This window comes from Somniosus microcephalus, chromosome 16, assembly GCF_052327205.1.
Source record: "Somniosus microcephalus isolate GS21.2 chromosome 16, FLI_Smic_1.0, whole genome shotgun sequence".
Classification (NCBI taxonomy): Eukaryota; Metazoa; Chordata; class Chondrichthyes; order Squaliformes; family Somniosidae; genus Somniosus; species Somniosus microcephalus.
In genome coordinates, this window is record NC_141002.1 from 108,435,776 (window position 1) to 108,452,473 (window position 16,698).

The 16,698-nt window shown below is 49.9% G+C and overlaps 1 protein-coding gene across 1 annotated transcript in view; it reads left to right on the forward strand.

The window, feature by feature from the left end:
- pwp1 (PWP1 homolog, endonuclein) overlaps nt 1–16,698 on the forward strand; it is a 77,228-nt gene that overhangs the window by 51,021 nt on the left and 9,509 nt on the right. The window contains exon 10 of the mRNA XM_086009711.1: nt 13,036–13,097. Coding sequence (XP_085865837.1) covers nt 13,036–13,097 — 62 coding nt within the window. The remainder of the gene's footprint in view (nt 1–13,035; nt 13,098–16,698) is intronic.

Sequence of the window (16,698 nt, forward strand, 5' to 3'; positions counted from 1 at the left end):
AACCCAGAGGGCTGTGGAGGCTCAGTCGTTGAGTATATTTAAGACAGAGATCGATAGATCTTTGGATATTAAGGGGATAGTGCAGGAAAGTGGAGATGAGGTGGAAGATCAGCCATGATCTTATTGAATAGCGGAGCAGGCTCGAGGGGCCAAATGGAAATAAAATTCAGCGTAGTTTATAAAGAGCATTGGCTAACACTTGAAGTATTATCAGGCCTTCAGTCTATTGGATCACCATCATTACCCCTGTGTACAGGGACACCCGTGTCAAATAGTAATTAGCAGCCTACACTTTTAATTCATAACTTGTTTAGAATTGGCTTTCAGCATTTGTTTCTCAGCCTCTTTTTAAGCTTCTGCCCTGTATTTTTTGTAAACTAACACTCTGTGATCAGTAATCACGTTATTAGTGCTTCCAGAATACAGGCTCCCAGAATACAGGCTCCCAGAATACAGGCTCCCAGAATACAGGCTCCCAGGATACAGGCTCCCAGAATACAGGCTCCCAGAATACAGGCTCCCAGAATACAGGCTCCCAGAATACAGCTGCTCATTGCTGGCAGTGGCACTTTAACACCAATGTCTGGCCTTTGATTCCATTCCCATTGTTAAATATTTCTTTCATCCTTAAATACTGAAGTGTCAAACATTTAAAGAACATCTTCAGTCATAGGCATGAGATCGGGAGCACTTCAATGTCCAGCACACAACCCAGTCAAGCTGGGAATGGGAGTAAACCTTACATGGATTTCTGTTTGTGTATTTTTGCACCATAGAATTGCAGGATCACAAAGGTTTGCAGACTTATTATATCAACGGTTAACATTACGGGAAACTTCGGTCAGATTGTCCTGTAAGTACAACACTGGACCAAAAGCAATGCAGCAATTCTGAGTGGGTTTGACACGTGCTGGATCAGTGTTGGCACACACCAGACGTTTATCAGCCTCTCAGTCACCTGAGCGCCCGGACGCTGAGGGGGGAATTCTAACCCCAAAAAACGGGTGAGTTGGGGTCGGATGGGAGATTAAAGAGTTAAAAATCTGAATTCCCGACCCCAACCCAGTTTTAACAGAGGCGGGGCGGGCAACCAACCCACTCCCAGGAGGCGAGTCGACCATTTAAATATTATAAAACGAGGCTGCGTGTCTCATGGTGATCCACCATTTAAAATCAAACTGGCAGGCTGGGTTTCTCGAACCTCGGGGAACGTGTCAGCTTAAGGCAGCGGGGGACTGCTGGATCCAGGAGGTTAATGCCTTTCCACTTACCTGCTAGATCCACGTCCCTGCCTCGCCCACCTTCAGCAATCAGACACCCCACCCCTGACCCTTCCGATCTCCTACCAAGGTGCACACGCAACCCCCCCACCCCCCCCCCCCCCAAACGAGGCGTTCAATCTCCAATTCCCCATTTTCCCCCAGCCCCCGATCACCCTCCGGCCCCCAATCCCCTTCCAACCTTCCCCTTCCATCTCCGATTTTTTTCCCCCATCCCATCCCTCCTCCCTACGGCCTGATGCCGCAGGCCTATCCACTCGACAAGCCTCTCCATCTGGCTGGCTGCGGCAGGAATTAGTGCTCTGAAATGATAATCAGGCCGTGCCATTAAATTCGGCAGGACCTGTGGTAACCCCATTCTCCCGGGTTTCCCGACACGTTCCAGCGCCCCCACGCTCCCTATCCGCCTCCAAATTAAAATTCTGGCTGGAGTGCCCACAGTGGGGGGGGGGGGGGTGGGGGGTGGGGGGAGCTTTAGGATCTCAGGACTGAACAATATTGGGCTTCACGCTATAGGGAGGGTATTGAGGCTTTGGACAGGGAACAGCGCGGAGTTACTGGGAGGCTGCCTAGTGTGAGGAAATACTAATACAAAGCAAGACTTGGAAATTATGTCTGTTTTCATTAGAACAATGAGATTACAGAGGGGCCCAGGTGGGCCATAGAGACCCCGGGCAGTGAATATTATTGGTGCCCGTCCCTCGCTCCGACTATCAGACGGGCAATGGCCGCAATCTATCGACTGCCTGCCTGAAGTCTGCACCGGGGGGATGCACTCACACCACGCCCTAGCCTATCGGGTGAGGCTTAATGTTCCCTGAGCCGATGCAGTTCTCCCAGCGGTGTGTTGTCTGGTTCGGGTATTTATTGCGGAGCCACATCCTGTTAACAATAGTAATGTTACTCTGAATATTGATGGGTTTCTGTGGGACACCTGCACCGCAACACCGTCTGATCCCGGTACACCAGCGCAGTACCTGCACCGCAACACCGTCTGATCCCGGTACACCAGCGCAGTACCTGCACCACAACACCGTCTGATCCCAGTACACCAGCGCAGTACCTGCACCGCAACACCGTCTGATCCCGGTACACCAGCGCAGTACCTGCACCGCAACACCGTCTGATCCCGGTACACCAGCGCAGTACCTGCACCGCAACACCGTCTGATCCCAGTACACCAGCGCAGTACCTGCACCGCAACACCGTCTGATCCCAGTACACCAGCGCAGTACCTGCACCGCAACACCGTCTGATCCCGGTACACCAGCGCAGTACCTGCACCGCAACACCGTCTGATCCCGGTACACCACCGCAGTACCTGCACCGCAACACCGTCTGATCCCAGTACACCAGCGCAGTACCTGCACCGCAACACCGTCTGATCCCGGTACACCAGCGCAGCACCTGCACCGCAACACCGTCTGATCCCGGTACACCACCGCAGTACCTGCACCGCAACACCGACTGATCCCGGTACACCAGCACAGTACCTGCACCGCAACACCGACTGATCCTGGTACACCACCGCAGTACCTGCAGTGCAACACCGACTGATCCCGGTACACCAGCACAGTACCTGCACCGCAACACCGACTGATCCCAGTACACCAGCGCAGTACCTGCACCGCAACACCGACTGATCCCAGTACACCAGCGCAGTACCTGCACCGCAACACCGACTGATCCCGATACAGCACCGCAACATCGTCTGATCTCAGTACACCAGTGCAGTACCTGCACCGCAACACCGACTGATCCGGTACACCAGCGCAGCACCTGCACCACAACACCGACTGATCCGGTACACCACCGCAGCACCTGCACCGCAACACCGACTGATCCCGGTACACCACCGCAGTACCTGCACCGCAACACCGACTGATCCCGGTACACCACCGCAGTACCTGCACCACAGGAGAGACGCCTTGTCTGAGCTGCTGGGCCTGCACTCTGCGAACTCTCAGTAAGTGTAGTTACTCCTTATACCGACAGATAGTAAACTTAGCTGATTGGGTGAAACTTCAAGCGCTCTTAGATCTTCAGTCACCTTTCATTAGTGAGTAACCTTCGCCCCTGTGTCCAGTTTCTCTGTTACTGAATGGTGGGAGTTTGCACAGTACAGCATTGATGGTTCTTTCTGGGAGGAGCCTGTAAAGGTGTTGGTAGGGAGTCGGCTGTGATTGGTGCTGCCTGTGTTAACCCTTCAAGGCAGGATTTCTTTTGTCAGCAGTGTCATTGACCAGATCTTTGTGCAGCTTGGTGAGTGAAGGGTGTGAGAGCGATCGTTAACTCCAAGTGTGTTAAACATTGAAAGAAAGAAAGACTTACATTTATATAATGCCTTTCACGACCACCAGATGTCTCAAAGCGCTTTACAGCCAATGAAGTACTTTTTTTGGCGTGTAGTCACTGTTGTAATGTTGAATGCACAATGGTCATCTCCGAAGAATAGTTACTGAGTTTTCATAATCCGTTTAGGGTTTGGCGCTAGTTGACTTTGTCACTAGTTGGGTTTGTCGTTAGTTGGGTTTGTCACTAGTTTGGTTTTGTTTTCTGGAACCTGTCGGAAATGGTTATACATCTCGAGTGGAGAATTTCCTGAGGTCGGCAGAGCTGAGATGTGTTGCAGTACTGTAATGGCTCTTTCAGTTTTTTCCTGGATTCTGAGATGTGATTGTTCAAAATCCGGTCTCTGCACAAAATAATAAACACACGTCTGAATTTTAAGACCAGCTATAGGTGGTCTCCCCTCCAAGCCCCACTTTGGAAAACACTATGAGATAATCGGGAATATTAAATCAGTCTCAACTCCAATTGGTAGCTTGGAGTGATGGGCTGCCTTCATCATTTAAGCTCCCGTATGTTTTGGATGCAATCTCTTGATCTGCTAGCTACCCTCAGAAAGAAAGAAATTGTAATTGTTTATCTCAAATTCTTTAAAATTCGATGAAGACAGTTTGGAGATCAAGTTAAGCAAAGCCAGCTTGTTCAGTGTATCTTGAGGTTTTTGAGTGTGTATAGTCCCGTCTTCACACTGAGGACACCCTCCATCGTGTTGTGTGGCACTACCACTGTGCTAAATGGGATTGATTCAAAACAGATCTAACAGCTCAAAACTGGTCATCCATGAGGCGCTGTGGGGCATCAGCAGCAGCAGAATTGTATTCCATCACAATCTGTAACCTCATGGCCCGGCATATCCCTCACTCTACCATTACCACCAAGCCAGGGGACCAACCCTGGTTCAATAAGGAGTGTAGAAGAGCATGCCAGGAGCAGCACCAGGCGTACCTAAAAATGAGGTGCCAACCTGGGGAAGCTGCAACACAGGGCTACACGCATGCTAAAAAGCAGAAGCAGCATGCTATAGACAGGGCTAAGCGACCCCATAATCAACAGATCAGATCAAAGCTCTGCAGTCCTGCCACATCCAGTTGTGAATGGCGGTGGACCATTAAACAACTAACAGGAGGAGGAGGCTCCATGAATATCCCTATCCTCAATGATGGTGGAGCCCAGCACGTGAGTGCAAAAGACAAGGCTGAAGCATTTGCAACCATCTTCAGCCAGAACTGCTGAGTAGATGATCCATATCGGCCTGCTCCTGAGGTCCTCACCATCACAGAATCCAGTCTTCAGCCAATTCGATTCACTCCACGTGATATCAAGAAACGGCTGAACACACTGGATACAGCAAAGGCTATGGGCCCCGACAACATCCCGGCTGTCGTGCTGAAGACTTGTGCTCCAGAACTAGCCGCGTCTCTAGCCAAGCTGTTCCAGTACAGCTACAACACTGGCATCTATCCAACAATGTGGAAAACTGCCCAGGTATGTCCTGTCCACAAAAAGCAGGACAAATCCAATCCAGCCAATTAGCTCCCCATCAGCCTACTCTCAATCATCAGCAAAGTGATGGAAGGTGTCGTCGACAGTGCTATCAAGCGGCACTTACTCACCAACAACCTGCTCACTGATGCCCAGTTTGGGTTCCGCCAGGGACATTCGGCCCCTGACCTCATTACAGCCTTGGTCCAAACATGGACAAGAGCTGAATTCCAGAGGTGAGGTGAGAGTGACTACCCTTGACATCAAGGCAGCATTTGACTGAGTGTGGCATCAAGGAGCCCTAGTAAAACTGAAGTCAATGGGAATCGGGTGGAAAACTCTCCACTGGCTGGAGTCATACCTAGCACAAAGGTCACCACGTGTGCTGGAAATGCATCCATCTGCAGCTACTAGCAGACCGCATTGAGGCGCTGGAGATGCGGGTGGATGGGTTGTGGAGCATTCACGATGCTGAGAGGGTCGTGGATAGCACGTTTAGTGAGTTGGTCACACCGCAGGGAAGGGCTGCACAGGAAGATAGGAAATGGGTGACCACCTGGCGGGGCAATAGAAGCAGGCAGGTAGTGCAGGAGACCCCTGTGACCATTCCCCTCTCAAACAAGTATACCGCTTTGGATACTGTTGAGGGGGATGACTCACCAGGGGAAGGCAGCAGCAGCCAACTTCCTGGCACTGGGGGTGCTCCTGCTGCCCAGGAAGGGGGGAAAAAGAGTGGGAGAGCAATAGTGGTAGGGGATTCTATAGTAAGGGGAACAGATAGGCGTTTCTGTGGCCGTAGACGTGAATCCAGGATGGTTTGTTGCCTCCCTGGTGCCAGGGTCAAGGATATCACTGAGCGGCTGCAGGGCATTCTGGAGGGGGAGGGTGAACAGCCAGAGGTCGTGGTCCACATTGGTACCAACGACATAGGTAAAAAGAGGGATGAGGTCCTGCAGCAAGAATTTAGGGAGCTAGGTGAAGGATTAAAGAGCAGGACCTCAAAGGTTGTAATCTCTGGATTACTCCCGGTGCCACGTGCTAGTGGGTATAGGAATAGGAAGATAGAACAGATGAATGCGTGGCTAAAGGGATGGTGCAGGGGGGAGGGCTTTAGTTTCCTGGATCACTGGGTCTGCTTCTGGGAAAGGTGGGACTTGTACAAGTCGGACGGTTTACACCTGAACCAGAGGGGAACCAATATCCTTGCGGGGAGGTTTGCTAGCACTGCTGGGGGGGGTTTAAACTAACTTGGCAGGGGGATGGGGTACAGAGTGGAGCTATAGTAGGGGGTGATTTACAGCCAAATACAGAGGAAAAAACAAGTCAGCTGGGAAGGCAGAGCAAATATGTGAAGGCAAAAGGGAATATGGCAGGGCTGGAAGGCATATATTTTAATGCAAGGAGTCTTACAAATAAGGTGGATGAACTGAAGTTGTTGTTGAACACATGGGAGTACGATATTGTTGCTATCACGGAGACATGGTTGAGGGAGAGTCAGGACTGGCAGCTCAATATTCCAGGGTATAGAATCTTCAGGCGAGACAGAGGGGGGTGTAAAAGGGGAGGGGGTGTTGCAATATTAATTAAGGAGTCAATTACTGCTGTAAGGAGGGACGATATATTAGCGGGTTCCTCTAATGAGGCCATATGGGTAGAACTTAAAAACAAAAAGGGGGCAAGCACTTTGCTGGGAGTGTACTATAGGCCCCCAAACAGTCAGGGGGAGATAGAGGAACAGATATGTAGGCAAATCTCAGAGAAGTGCGAAAATAATAGGGTAATAATAGTGGGGGATTTCAACTTCCCCAATATAAATTGGGATAGTCAGAGTGTGAAAGGCTTAGAGGGTGCAGAATTCTTAAAGTGCATCCAGGAGAGCTTTTTGAGCCAACATGTAGAAAGTCCTACAAGAGAGGGGGTGGTACTGGACCTAATTCTGGGGAATGTAGCCGGGCAAGTGGTGGAAGTATCAGTAGGAGAGCATTTTGGCGACAGTGACCATAATTCGGTGAGATTTAAGGTGGTCATGGAAAAAGACAAAGACGGCCCGGAAATAAGAGTTCTAAATTGGGGGAAGGCCGATTTTAATATGATAAGGCAGGATCTGGCCAAAGTGGACTGGGAGCAGCTACTTATAGGAAAATCCACATCAAAACAGTGGGAGACTTTCAGAAGGGAAATAGAGAGAGTACAACGCCAACATGTTCCTGTAAAGGTCAAGGGTGGGACCAACAAGCAAAGAGAACCTTGGATGACAAGGGATATACAAAAATGCATTAGAAATAAAAGGGGGGCTTTTGGCAGTTACAAAAGACTAAAGACGGAAGAAGCCCTAGAGGAGTATAAAAAGTGCAGGGGCATACTTAAAAAAGAAATTAGGAGGGCGAGGAGGGGCCATGAAATAACACTGGCGAGCAAAATAAAGGAAAATCCTAAGATGTTTTATAAGTATATTAAGGGCAAGAGGATAACCAGGGAAAGGGTAGGGCCCATTAGGGACCAAAGTGGCAATCTGTGTGTAGAGCCAGATGATGTAGGCGGGGTTTTAAATGAATTTTTTGCATCTGTGTTCACTATGGAGAAAGACGATGCAGACATAGAAATCGGGCAAGGGAACTGTGACATACTTGAACATATTAGCATCGAGAGGGAGGAGGTGCTAGCGGTTTTAGCAGGCCAAAAAGTGGATAAATCCCCAGGCCCGGACGAGATGTATCCCAGGCTGCTGTGGGAGGCAAAGGAGGAGATTGCAGGGGCTCTGACACAAATTTTCAGAACCTCTCTGGCCACAGGGGATGTACCAGAGGACTGGAGAACAGCTAATGTAGTACCATTATACAAGAAGGGTAGCAGGGATAAACCAGGGAATTACAGGCCAGTGAGCCTAACATCTGTGGTAGGGAAATTATTGGAAAAAATTCTGAGGGACAAAATTAGTCTCCACTTGGAGAGGCAAGGATTAATCGGGGATAGTCAGCATGGCTTTGTCAAGGGTAAATCATGTCTGACAAATCTGATTGAATTTTTCGAGGGGGTGACTACGGGGGTGGATGAGGGAAATGCTGTGGATGTGGTTTACATGGACTTCAGTAAAGCTTTTGACAAAGTCCCGCATAGGCGACTGGTCAAGAAGGTAAGAGCCCATGGGATCCAGGGTGCCTTGGCGCGTTGGATCCTAAACTGGCTGAGTGGCAGGAGGCAGAGGGTGATGGTCGAAGGTTGCTTTTGTGACTGGAAGCCTGTGTCCAGTGGGGTACCTCAGGGATCGGTGCTGGGTCCCTTGTTGTTTGTGATCTACATAAATGATTTGGATGAGAATGTGAAAGGTATGATCAGTAAGTTCGCAGATGACACGAAAATTGGTGGGGTGGTAAATTGCGAGGAGGAAAGCCTCAGGCTACAGGACGATATAAACGGGTTGGTCAGATGGGCGGAAAAGTGGCAAATGGAATTTAACCCTGAAAAGTGCGAGGTGATGCATTTTGGACGGACAAATAAGGCAAGGGAATACACAATGAGTGGTAGGACCCTAGGAAGTACAGAGGGTCAGAGGGACCTTGGTGTACATGTACATAGATCCCTGAAGGCAGCGGAACAGGTAGATAAGGTGGTTAAAAAGGCATATGGGATACTTGCCTTCATTAGCCGAGGCGTAGAATATAAGAGCAGGGAGGTTATGATGGAGCTGTACAAAACGCTGGTGAGGCCACAGCTGGAGTACTGTGTGCAGTTCTGGTCGCCTCACTATAGGAAGGAGAGGGTGCAGAGAAGATTCACCAGGATGTTACCTGGGATGGAGCGCCTCAGCTATGAAGAAAGACTAAACAGGCTGGGGTTGTTTTCCTTGGAGCAAAGAAGGCTGAGGGGGGACCTGATTGAGGTGTACAAAATGATGAGGGGCATAGATAGGGTAGACAAAGAGGAACTTTTCCCCTTAGTAGGGGGGTCAATAACAAGGGGGCATAGATTCAGGGTAAGGGGCAGGAGATTTAGAGGGGATTTGAGGAGGAACTTTTTCACCCAGAGGGTGGTTGGAATGTGGAACTCAATGCCTAAAAGGGTGGTAGAGGCAGGAACCCTCACAACATTCAAGAAGCATTTGGATGAGCACTTGAAACACCATAGCATACAAGGCTATGGACCAAATGCTGGAAAATGGGATTAGACTGGACAAGGATGGATGGGCGGCGCAGACACGATGGGCCGAAGGGCCTCTTTCTGTGCTGTAAAACTCTATGACTCTATGAAAGGAAGATGGTTGTGGTGGTTGGAGGTCAATCATCACAGCCCCAGGACATCGCTGCAGGAGTTTCTCAGGGCAGTGTCCTCGGCCCAACTATCTTCAGCTGCTTCATCAATGACCTTCCCCCCAACATAAGGTCAGAAATGGAGATGTTCGCTGATGACTGCACAGTGTTCAGTGTCATTCACAACTCCTCAGATAATGAAGCAGTCCATGCCCGCATGCAACAAGACCTGGATGACGTTCAGGCTTGGGCTGATAAGTGGCAGGTAACATTCGTGCCACACAAGTGCCAGGCAATGACTATCTCCAACAAGCAAGAGTCTAACCACCGCCCCTTGACATTCAACGACATTGCCATCGGCGAATCCCCCACTATCAACATCCTGGGGTGGTCACCATTGACCAGAAACTTAACTGGACCAGCCACATAAATACTGTGGCAATAAGAGCAGGTCAGAGGCTAGGTATTCTGCGGCGAGTGTCTCACCTCCTGACTCCCCAAAGCCTTTCCACCATCTACAAGGCATAAGTCAGGAGTGTGATGGAATACTCTCCACTTGCCTGGATGAGTGCAGCTCCAACAACACTCGAAGCTCGACACTATCCAGGACAAAGCAGCCCACTTGATTGGCACCCCATCCACCACCTTAAACATTCACTCCCTCCACCACCGGCGCACCGTGGCTGCAGTGTGTACCATCTACAAGATGCACTGCAGCAACTCGCCAAGGCTTTTTCGGCAGCACCTCCCAAACCTGCGACCTCTTCCACCTAGAAGGACAAGGGCAGCAGGCGCATGGGAACACCACCGTCTCCACGTTCCCCTCCCAAGTCACACAGCATCCTGACGTAGAAGTATATCGCCGTTCCTTCATCGTCATGGGATCAAAATCCTGGAAGTCCCTCCCTAACAGCACTGTGGGAGCACCTTCACCACACGGACTGCAGCGGCTCAAGAAGGCGGCTCACCACCACCTTCTCAAGGGTAATTAGGGATTGGAAATAAATGCTGGCCTTGCCAACGATGCCCAGATCCTGCTGATCCATTTCTGACAGTTGTTTCCTCGGTTCTGGTATCATCCTAGTAAAACTCCAGTGCCTGTATATCCTTTCTGTAATATGGAGACCAGAACTGCAAGTACTCCAAGTGTGGTCTAAAAATTCGATACAAGTTTAGCATAACTTCCCTCTAGAAATGAACTCCCATGCTTTGTTTGAACTATTTATGGCTTTGTTAACCTGTTTTACTAATTTAATAATTTGTGTATCTGTGCCCCAGATCCTTTAAGGTGACTGAGTCCAGCATTCTGATAAATTGGCTGCTGTGCAAGCTTGAAATTGTACCTCCGTGTCTGTGCGTACAGTAATTAGATAGAATTACACAGGATATACGGCACAGAAACAGGCCATTCGGCCCAACCAGTCCGTGCCGGTGTTTATGCTCCACTCGAGCCTCCTCCCGTCTTTCCTCATCTAAATCTATCGGCTAAACCGTCTATTCCCTTCTCCCTCATATGTTTGTCTAGCCTCCCCTTAAATGTATCGCTACTATTCGCTTCAACCACTCCCTGTGGTAGCGAGTTCCACATTCCCATCACTCTCTGGGTAAAGAAGTTTCTTCTGAATTCCCCATTGGATTTCTTGGTGACTATCTTGTATTGATGGCCTCTAGTTATCCTCTTCCCCACAAGACAACAACACTCAAGAAGCTCGACACCATCCAGGACAAAGCAACCCACTCGCAATTTTTAATAATTTTATAGACCTCTATTAGAATCATAGAATCATAGAAGATAGGAGCAGGAGTAGGCCATTCGGCCCCTCGAGCCTGCTCCGCCATTCAATGAGATCATGGCTGATCATCCAAATTCAGTACCCTGTCCCTGCCTTCTCCCCATATCCCTTGATCCTTTAGTCTTGAGAAATATATCCAACTCCTTCTTGAATATATTTAATGAATTGGCCTCAACTGCCTTCTGTGGTAGAGAATTCCACAGGCTCACCACTCTCTGGGTGAAGAAATTCCTCCTCATCTCTGTCCTAAATGGCTTACCCCTTATCTTTAGACTGTGACCCCTGGTTCTGGACTCCCCCGCCATCGGGAACATCCTTCCTGCATCTAGTCTGTCTAGTCCTGTTAGAATTTTATAAGTTTCAATGAGATCCCCTCTCATTCTTCTAAACTCCAGCGAGTATAAGCCCAATTGACCCAATCTCTCCTCATACGTCATTCCTGCCATCCCAGGTATCAGTCTGGTGAATCTTCGCTGCACTCTCTCCATGGCAAGAACATCCTTCCTCAGATAAGGCGACCAAAACTGCACACAGTACTCAAGGTGTGGTCCCACCAAGGCCCTGTACAACTGCAGCAAGACATCCTTGCTCCTGTACTCGAATCCTCTTGCTACGAAGGACAACATACCATTTGCCTTCTTAACCGCCTGCTGCACCTGCATGCTTACCTTCAGCGACTGGTGCACAAGGACACCCGGGTCTCATTGCACTCCCCCTTTTCCCAATCTATTGCTGTTCAGATTAGGTCACCCCATAGCCTTTTTTCAAGCGAAAAGAGACCCAGCCTGTTCATCCTTTCCTGATGTGTATACCCTCGCATTTCTGCTATCATCCTTGTAAATCTTCTCTGCACCCTCTCCAGTGCCTCTATATCCTTTTTATAATATGGCGACCAGAACTGTACGCAGTACTCCAAGTGTGGTCTAACCAAGGTTCGATACAGGTTTAGCATAACTTCCCTACTTTTCAATTCTATCCCTCTAGAAATAAACCCTAGTGCTTGGTTTGCTATTTTATGGCTTTGCTAACCTGTGTCGCAACTTTTAGTGATTTGTGTATTTGTACTCGGAGACCCCTTTGTTCCTCCACCCCACCTAGACTCGCACCCTCCAAGTGATAAGTGACCTCCTTATGTGTGCTGAACTTCATTTGCCAATTATATGCCCATTCTGCGAGTTTATTAATGTCCTCCTGTAACTTGTTGCAGTCCTCCTCAGTATTGACTATCCCCTCCAATTAGGTGTCATCCACAAATTTAGAAATTGTGTTTTTGATTCCTAAGAATATGATGCAGATCGCAGTGTCTGTGCGTGCAGTAATATGATGCAGATCGCAGTTTCTGCGTGCAGTAATCTGGTGCAGATCGCTGTGTCTGTGCAGTATTATGATGCAGATCGCAGTGTGTGCAGTAATCTGGTGCAGATCACAGTGTCTGTGCGTGCAGTAATATGATGCAGATCGCAGTGTGTGCAGTAATATGATGCAGATCGCAGTGTCTGCAGTAATCTGGTGCAGATCGCAGTGTGTGCAGTAATATGATGCAGATCGCAGTGTCTGCAGTAATCTGGTGCAGATCGCAGTGTCTGCAGTAATATGATGCAGATCGCAGTGTCTGTGCAGTAATATGATGCAGATCGCAGTGTCTGTGTGTGCAGTAATCTGATGCCGATCGCAGTGTCTGTGCAGTAATCTGATGCAGATCGCAGTGTCTGTGCGTGCAGTAATATGATGCAGATCGCAGTGTCTGTGCAGTAATATGATGCAGATCGCAGTGTCTGTGCGTGCTGTAATCTGGTGCAGGTTTATTTCAGGAGCCCGCGGTTTGATGCTCAGTCTCTCGTGCATTGTTGTGAATCTTTAGCTCACTCATTCTTTTCATTTCAGGTGCAGACTCTCCGCTGGCATCCGTTTGAAGCACAGACTCTTCTCTCTGGATCATTTGACAAGTGAGATACGATTCTAGGCATTTGTTTCCATTTTGTAAGTTATCCCCTCCCCTCTTGAGCGTTGCTGTCTGTGTCCTACCTGGCCCACCAGCTCCTCATATTTACAATTTTCAGCTTCGTGTTCAACTCTCTTCATGGCCTCACCCCTCCCTATCTCTCTAACCTCCTCCAACCCTACAACCCTCCAAGATCTCTGCGTTTCTCCAACTCTGGCCTCTTGTGCATCTCCCATTCCCTTTGCCCCATCATTGGCGGCCGTGCCTTCAGCTACCTGGGACCTAAGCTCTGGAACTCCCTCCCTAAACCTCTCCACTTCCATCTGCGTCGTCAAAGCCAACCTCTTTGACCAAGCTTTTAGTCACACCTGCTAATATCTCCTTGTGTGGCTCGCTCAGTATTTCTCGGATTACACTCCTGTGAAGCGCCTTGGGGCGATTTACTACGTTAAAGGTGCTATATAAATGCAAGTTGTTCTTGTTGAATAGCAGATTGTGACGTGTTTGGGACAGTTTAATGACACTGTGTAATGACAGTGTGCAACAGTGGATGGCGCACTCCATTAACAAATGACAATCAAGGTCCCAGGGTGCATTGATTCAGGTTTACGGTATTCATTATATTTTAGTTTCTGACAGATTATTTTTACCATTTTATTTTCTCCAGCAAATCTGATCTTTTATTGGTGTTTTTGAGCTGCCCTGCAATAAGACTTTTAAAGAGTGTGCAGGGACAGAGGGACCTGGGAGTTAATGTGCATAGGTCCCTGAAGGTGGCAGGACATTTTGAGAGAGTGGTTAACAAAGCGTATGGGATCTTGGGCTTCATAAATAGAGGTATTGAGTACAAAAGTAGAGAAGTTATGCTGAACCTTTATAAAGCGCTGGTTAGGCCACAACTGATGTGTTGTGTCCAGTTCTGGTCACCACACTTTAGGAAGGATGTGAAGGCCCTTGAGAGGGTGCAGAGGAGATTTACCAGAATGGTTCCGGGGATGGGGGATCTTAGCTACAAGGACAGGTTGGAGAAGCTGGATTTGATTTCATTAGAGCAAAGGAGGTTGAGGGGTGATTTAATAGAGGTGTACAAGATTATGATGGGTTCAATAGGCTAGACGGGGAAAGGCTGTTCCCACTAGTTGATGGTACCAGGACTATGGGACACAGATTTAAGGTTTTGGGCAAGAGATACAGGGGGGATGTGAGGAAAAAGTTTTTTACGCAGCGAGTGGTGATGACCTGGAATTTGCTGCCAACGGAAGTGGTGGAAGCGGAGACACTCAGTGTTTTCAGGGGGAGACTGGATAGGCACTTGAGGGAAATAAACTTGCAGGGCTACGGGGATAGAGCGGGGGAATGGGACTGACTGGATCGCTCTACAGAGAGACGACACGGACTCGCTGGGCCGAATGGCCTCCTTCTGTGCCGTTATGCCTCTGACTTTGACAAGATCCAAACCGTTGCTGTGCAATTGCTGCAGATTATCTGCCAGGCCGCACGCTGTCTGTACAGAGAAACACAGGCCGCACGCTGTCTGTACAGAGAAACACAGGCCGCACGCTGTCTGTACAGAGAAACACAGGCCGCACGCTGTCTGTACAGAGAAACACAGGCCGCACGCTGTCTGTACAGAGAAACACAGGCCGCACGCTGTCTGTACAGAGAAACACAGGCCGCACGCTGTCTGTACAGAGAAACACAGGCCGCACGCTGTCTGTACAGAGAAACACAGGCCGCACGCTGTCTGTACAGAGAAACACAGGCCGCACGCTGTCTGTACAGAGAAACACAGGCCGCACGCTGTCTGTACAGAGAAACACAGGTCGCACGCTGTCTGTACAGAGAAACACAGGTCGCACGCTGTCTGTAATTTCCCCTGCTCAGATTCCCAAAATAAACATCGACTCCAAATGTTTCTGTCCAGTGGGGTTTTATTCTTTAAACCTGTTGCCTTAATTATTATAGCAGAACCAGGAAACTTTGTAGCACAGCAGACGCCTTTCGACCCATCGCACTGATTCTAACTGTGGACCAACCAGTTTGAATATTGTGTGCAGATTTATCTATCAGAATATCACTTACACAGTAGCTGGGTTTACCTGTCATTTTTTATATTACTTTTGTCTTTTGAGCCCATAATCCAGGCTGACACTCGCAGCGAAGTACTGAGGGAGCGCCGCACTGTCGGAGGGGCAGTACTGAGGGAGCGCCGCATTGTCGGAGGGGCAGTACCGAGGGAGCGCCGCACTGTCGGAGGGGCAGTACTGAGGGAGTGCCGCACTGTCGGAGGGGCAGTGCTGAGGGAGTGCCGCACTGTCGGAGGGGCAGTACTGAGGGAGTGCTGCACTGTCGGAGGGGCAGTGCTGAGGGAGTGTTGCACTGTCGGAGGGGCAATACTGAGGGAGCACCGCACTGTCGGAGGGGCAGTACTGAGGGAGTTCCGCACTGTCGGAGGGTCAGTTCTGAGGGAGCGCCGCACTGTCGGAGGGGCAGTTCTGAGGGAGCGCTGCATAGAAACATAGAAGATAGGAGCAGGAGTAGGCCATTCGGCCCCTCGAGCCTGTTCCACCCTTTAATGAGATCATGTCTGATCATCCAAATTCAGTACCCTGTCCCTGATTTCTCCCCATATTCCTTGATCTCTTTAGCCTTAAGAAATATATCTAACTCCTTGTTGAATATATTTAATGAATTGGCCTCAACTGCCTTGTGTGGTAGAGAATTCCACAGGTTCACCACTCTCTGGGTGAAAAAATTCCTCCTCATCTCTGTCCTAAATGGCTTACCCCTTATCCTTAGACTGTGACCCCTGGTTCTGGACTCCCCAGCCATCGGGAACATCCTTCCTGCATCTAGTCTGTCTAGTCTGTTAGAATTTTATAAGTTTACAATTTTATAAGCTGCACTGTCAGAGGGGCAGTACTGAGGCAGCGCTGCACTGTCGGAGGGGCAGTACTGAGGGAGCACCGCACTGTCGGAGGGGCAGTACTGAGGCAGCGTCGCACTGTCGGAGGGGCAGTACTGAGGGAGCGCCTCACTGTCGGAGGTGCAGTACTGAGGGAGTGCTGCACTGTCGGAGGGGCAGTACTGAGGGAGCGCCGCACTGTCGGAGGGGCAGTACTGAGGGAGCGCTGCACTGTCGGGGGGGCAGTACTGAGGGAGTGCTGCACTGTCGGAGGGGCAGTACTGAGGGAGCGCTGCACTGTCGGAGGGGCAGTACTGAGGGAGCGCTGCACTGTCGGAGGGGCAGTACTGAGGGAGCCTCTGTTGCACTGTCGGAGGGGCAGTACTGAGGGAGCGCCGCACTGTCGGAGGGGCAGACTGAGGGAGTGCTGCACTGTCGGAGGGGCAGTACTGAGGGAGCGCTGCACTGTCGGAGGGGCAGTACGGAGGGAACGCTGCACCGTCGGAGGGGCAGTACTGAGGGAGTGCTGCACTGTCGGAGGGGCAGTACTGAGGGAGCATCGCACTGTCAGAGGGGCAGTACTGAGGGACTGCTGCACTGTCGGAGGTGCAGTACTGAGGGAGTGCTGCACTGTCGGAGGGGCAGTACTGAGGGAGCGCTGCACTGTCGGAGGGGCAGTACTGAGGGAGCGCTGCACTGT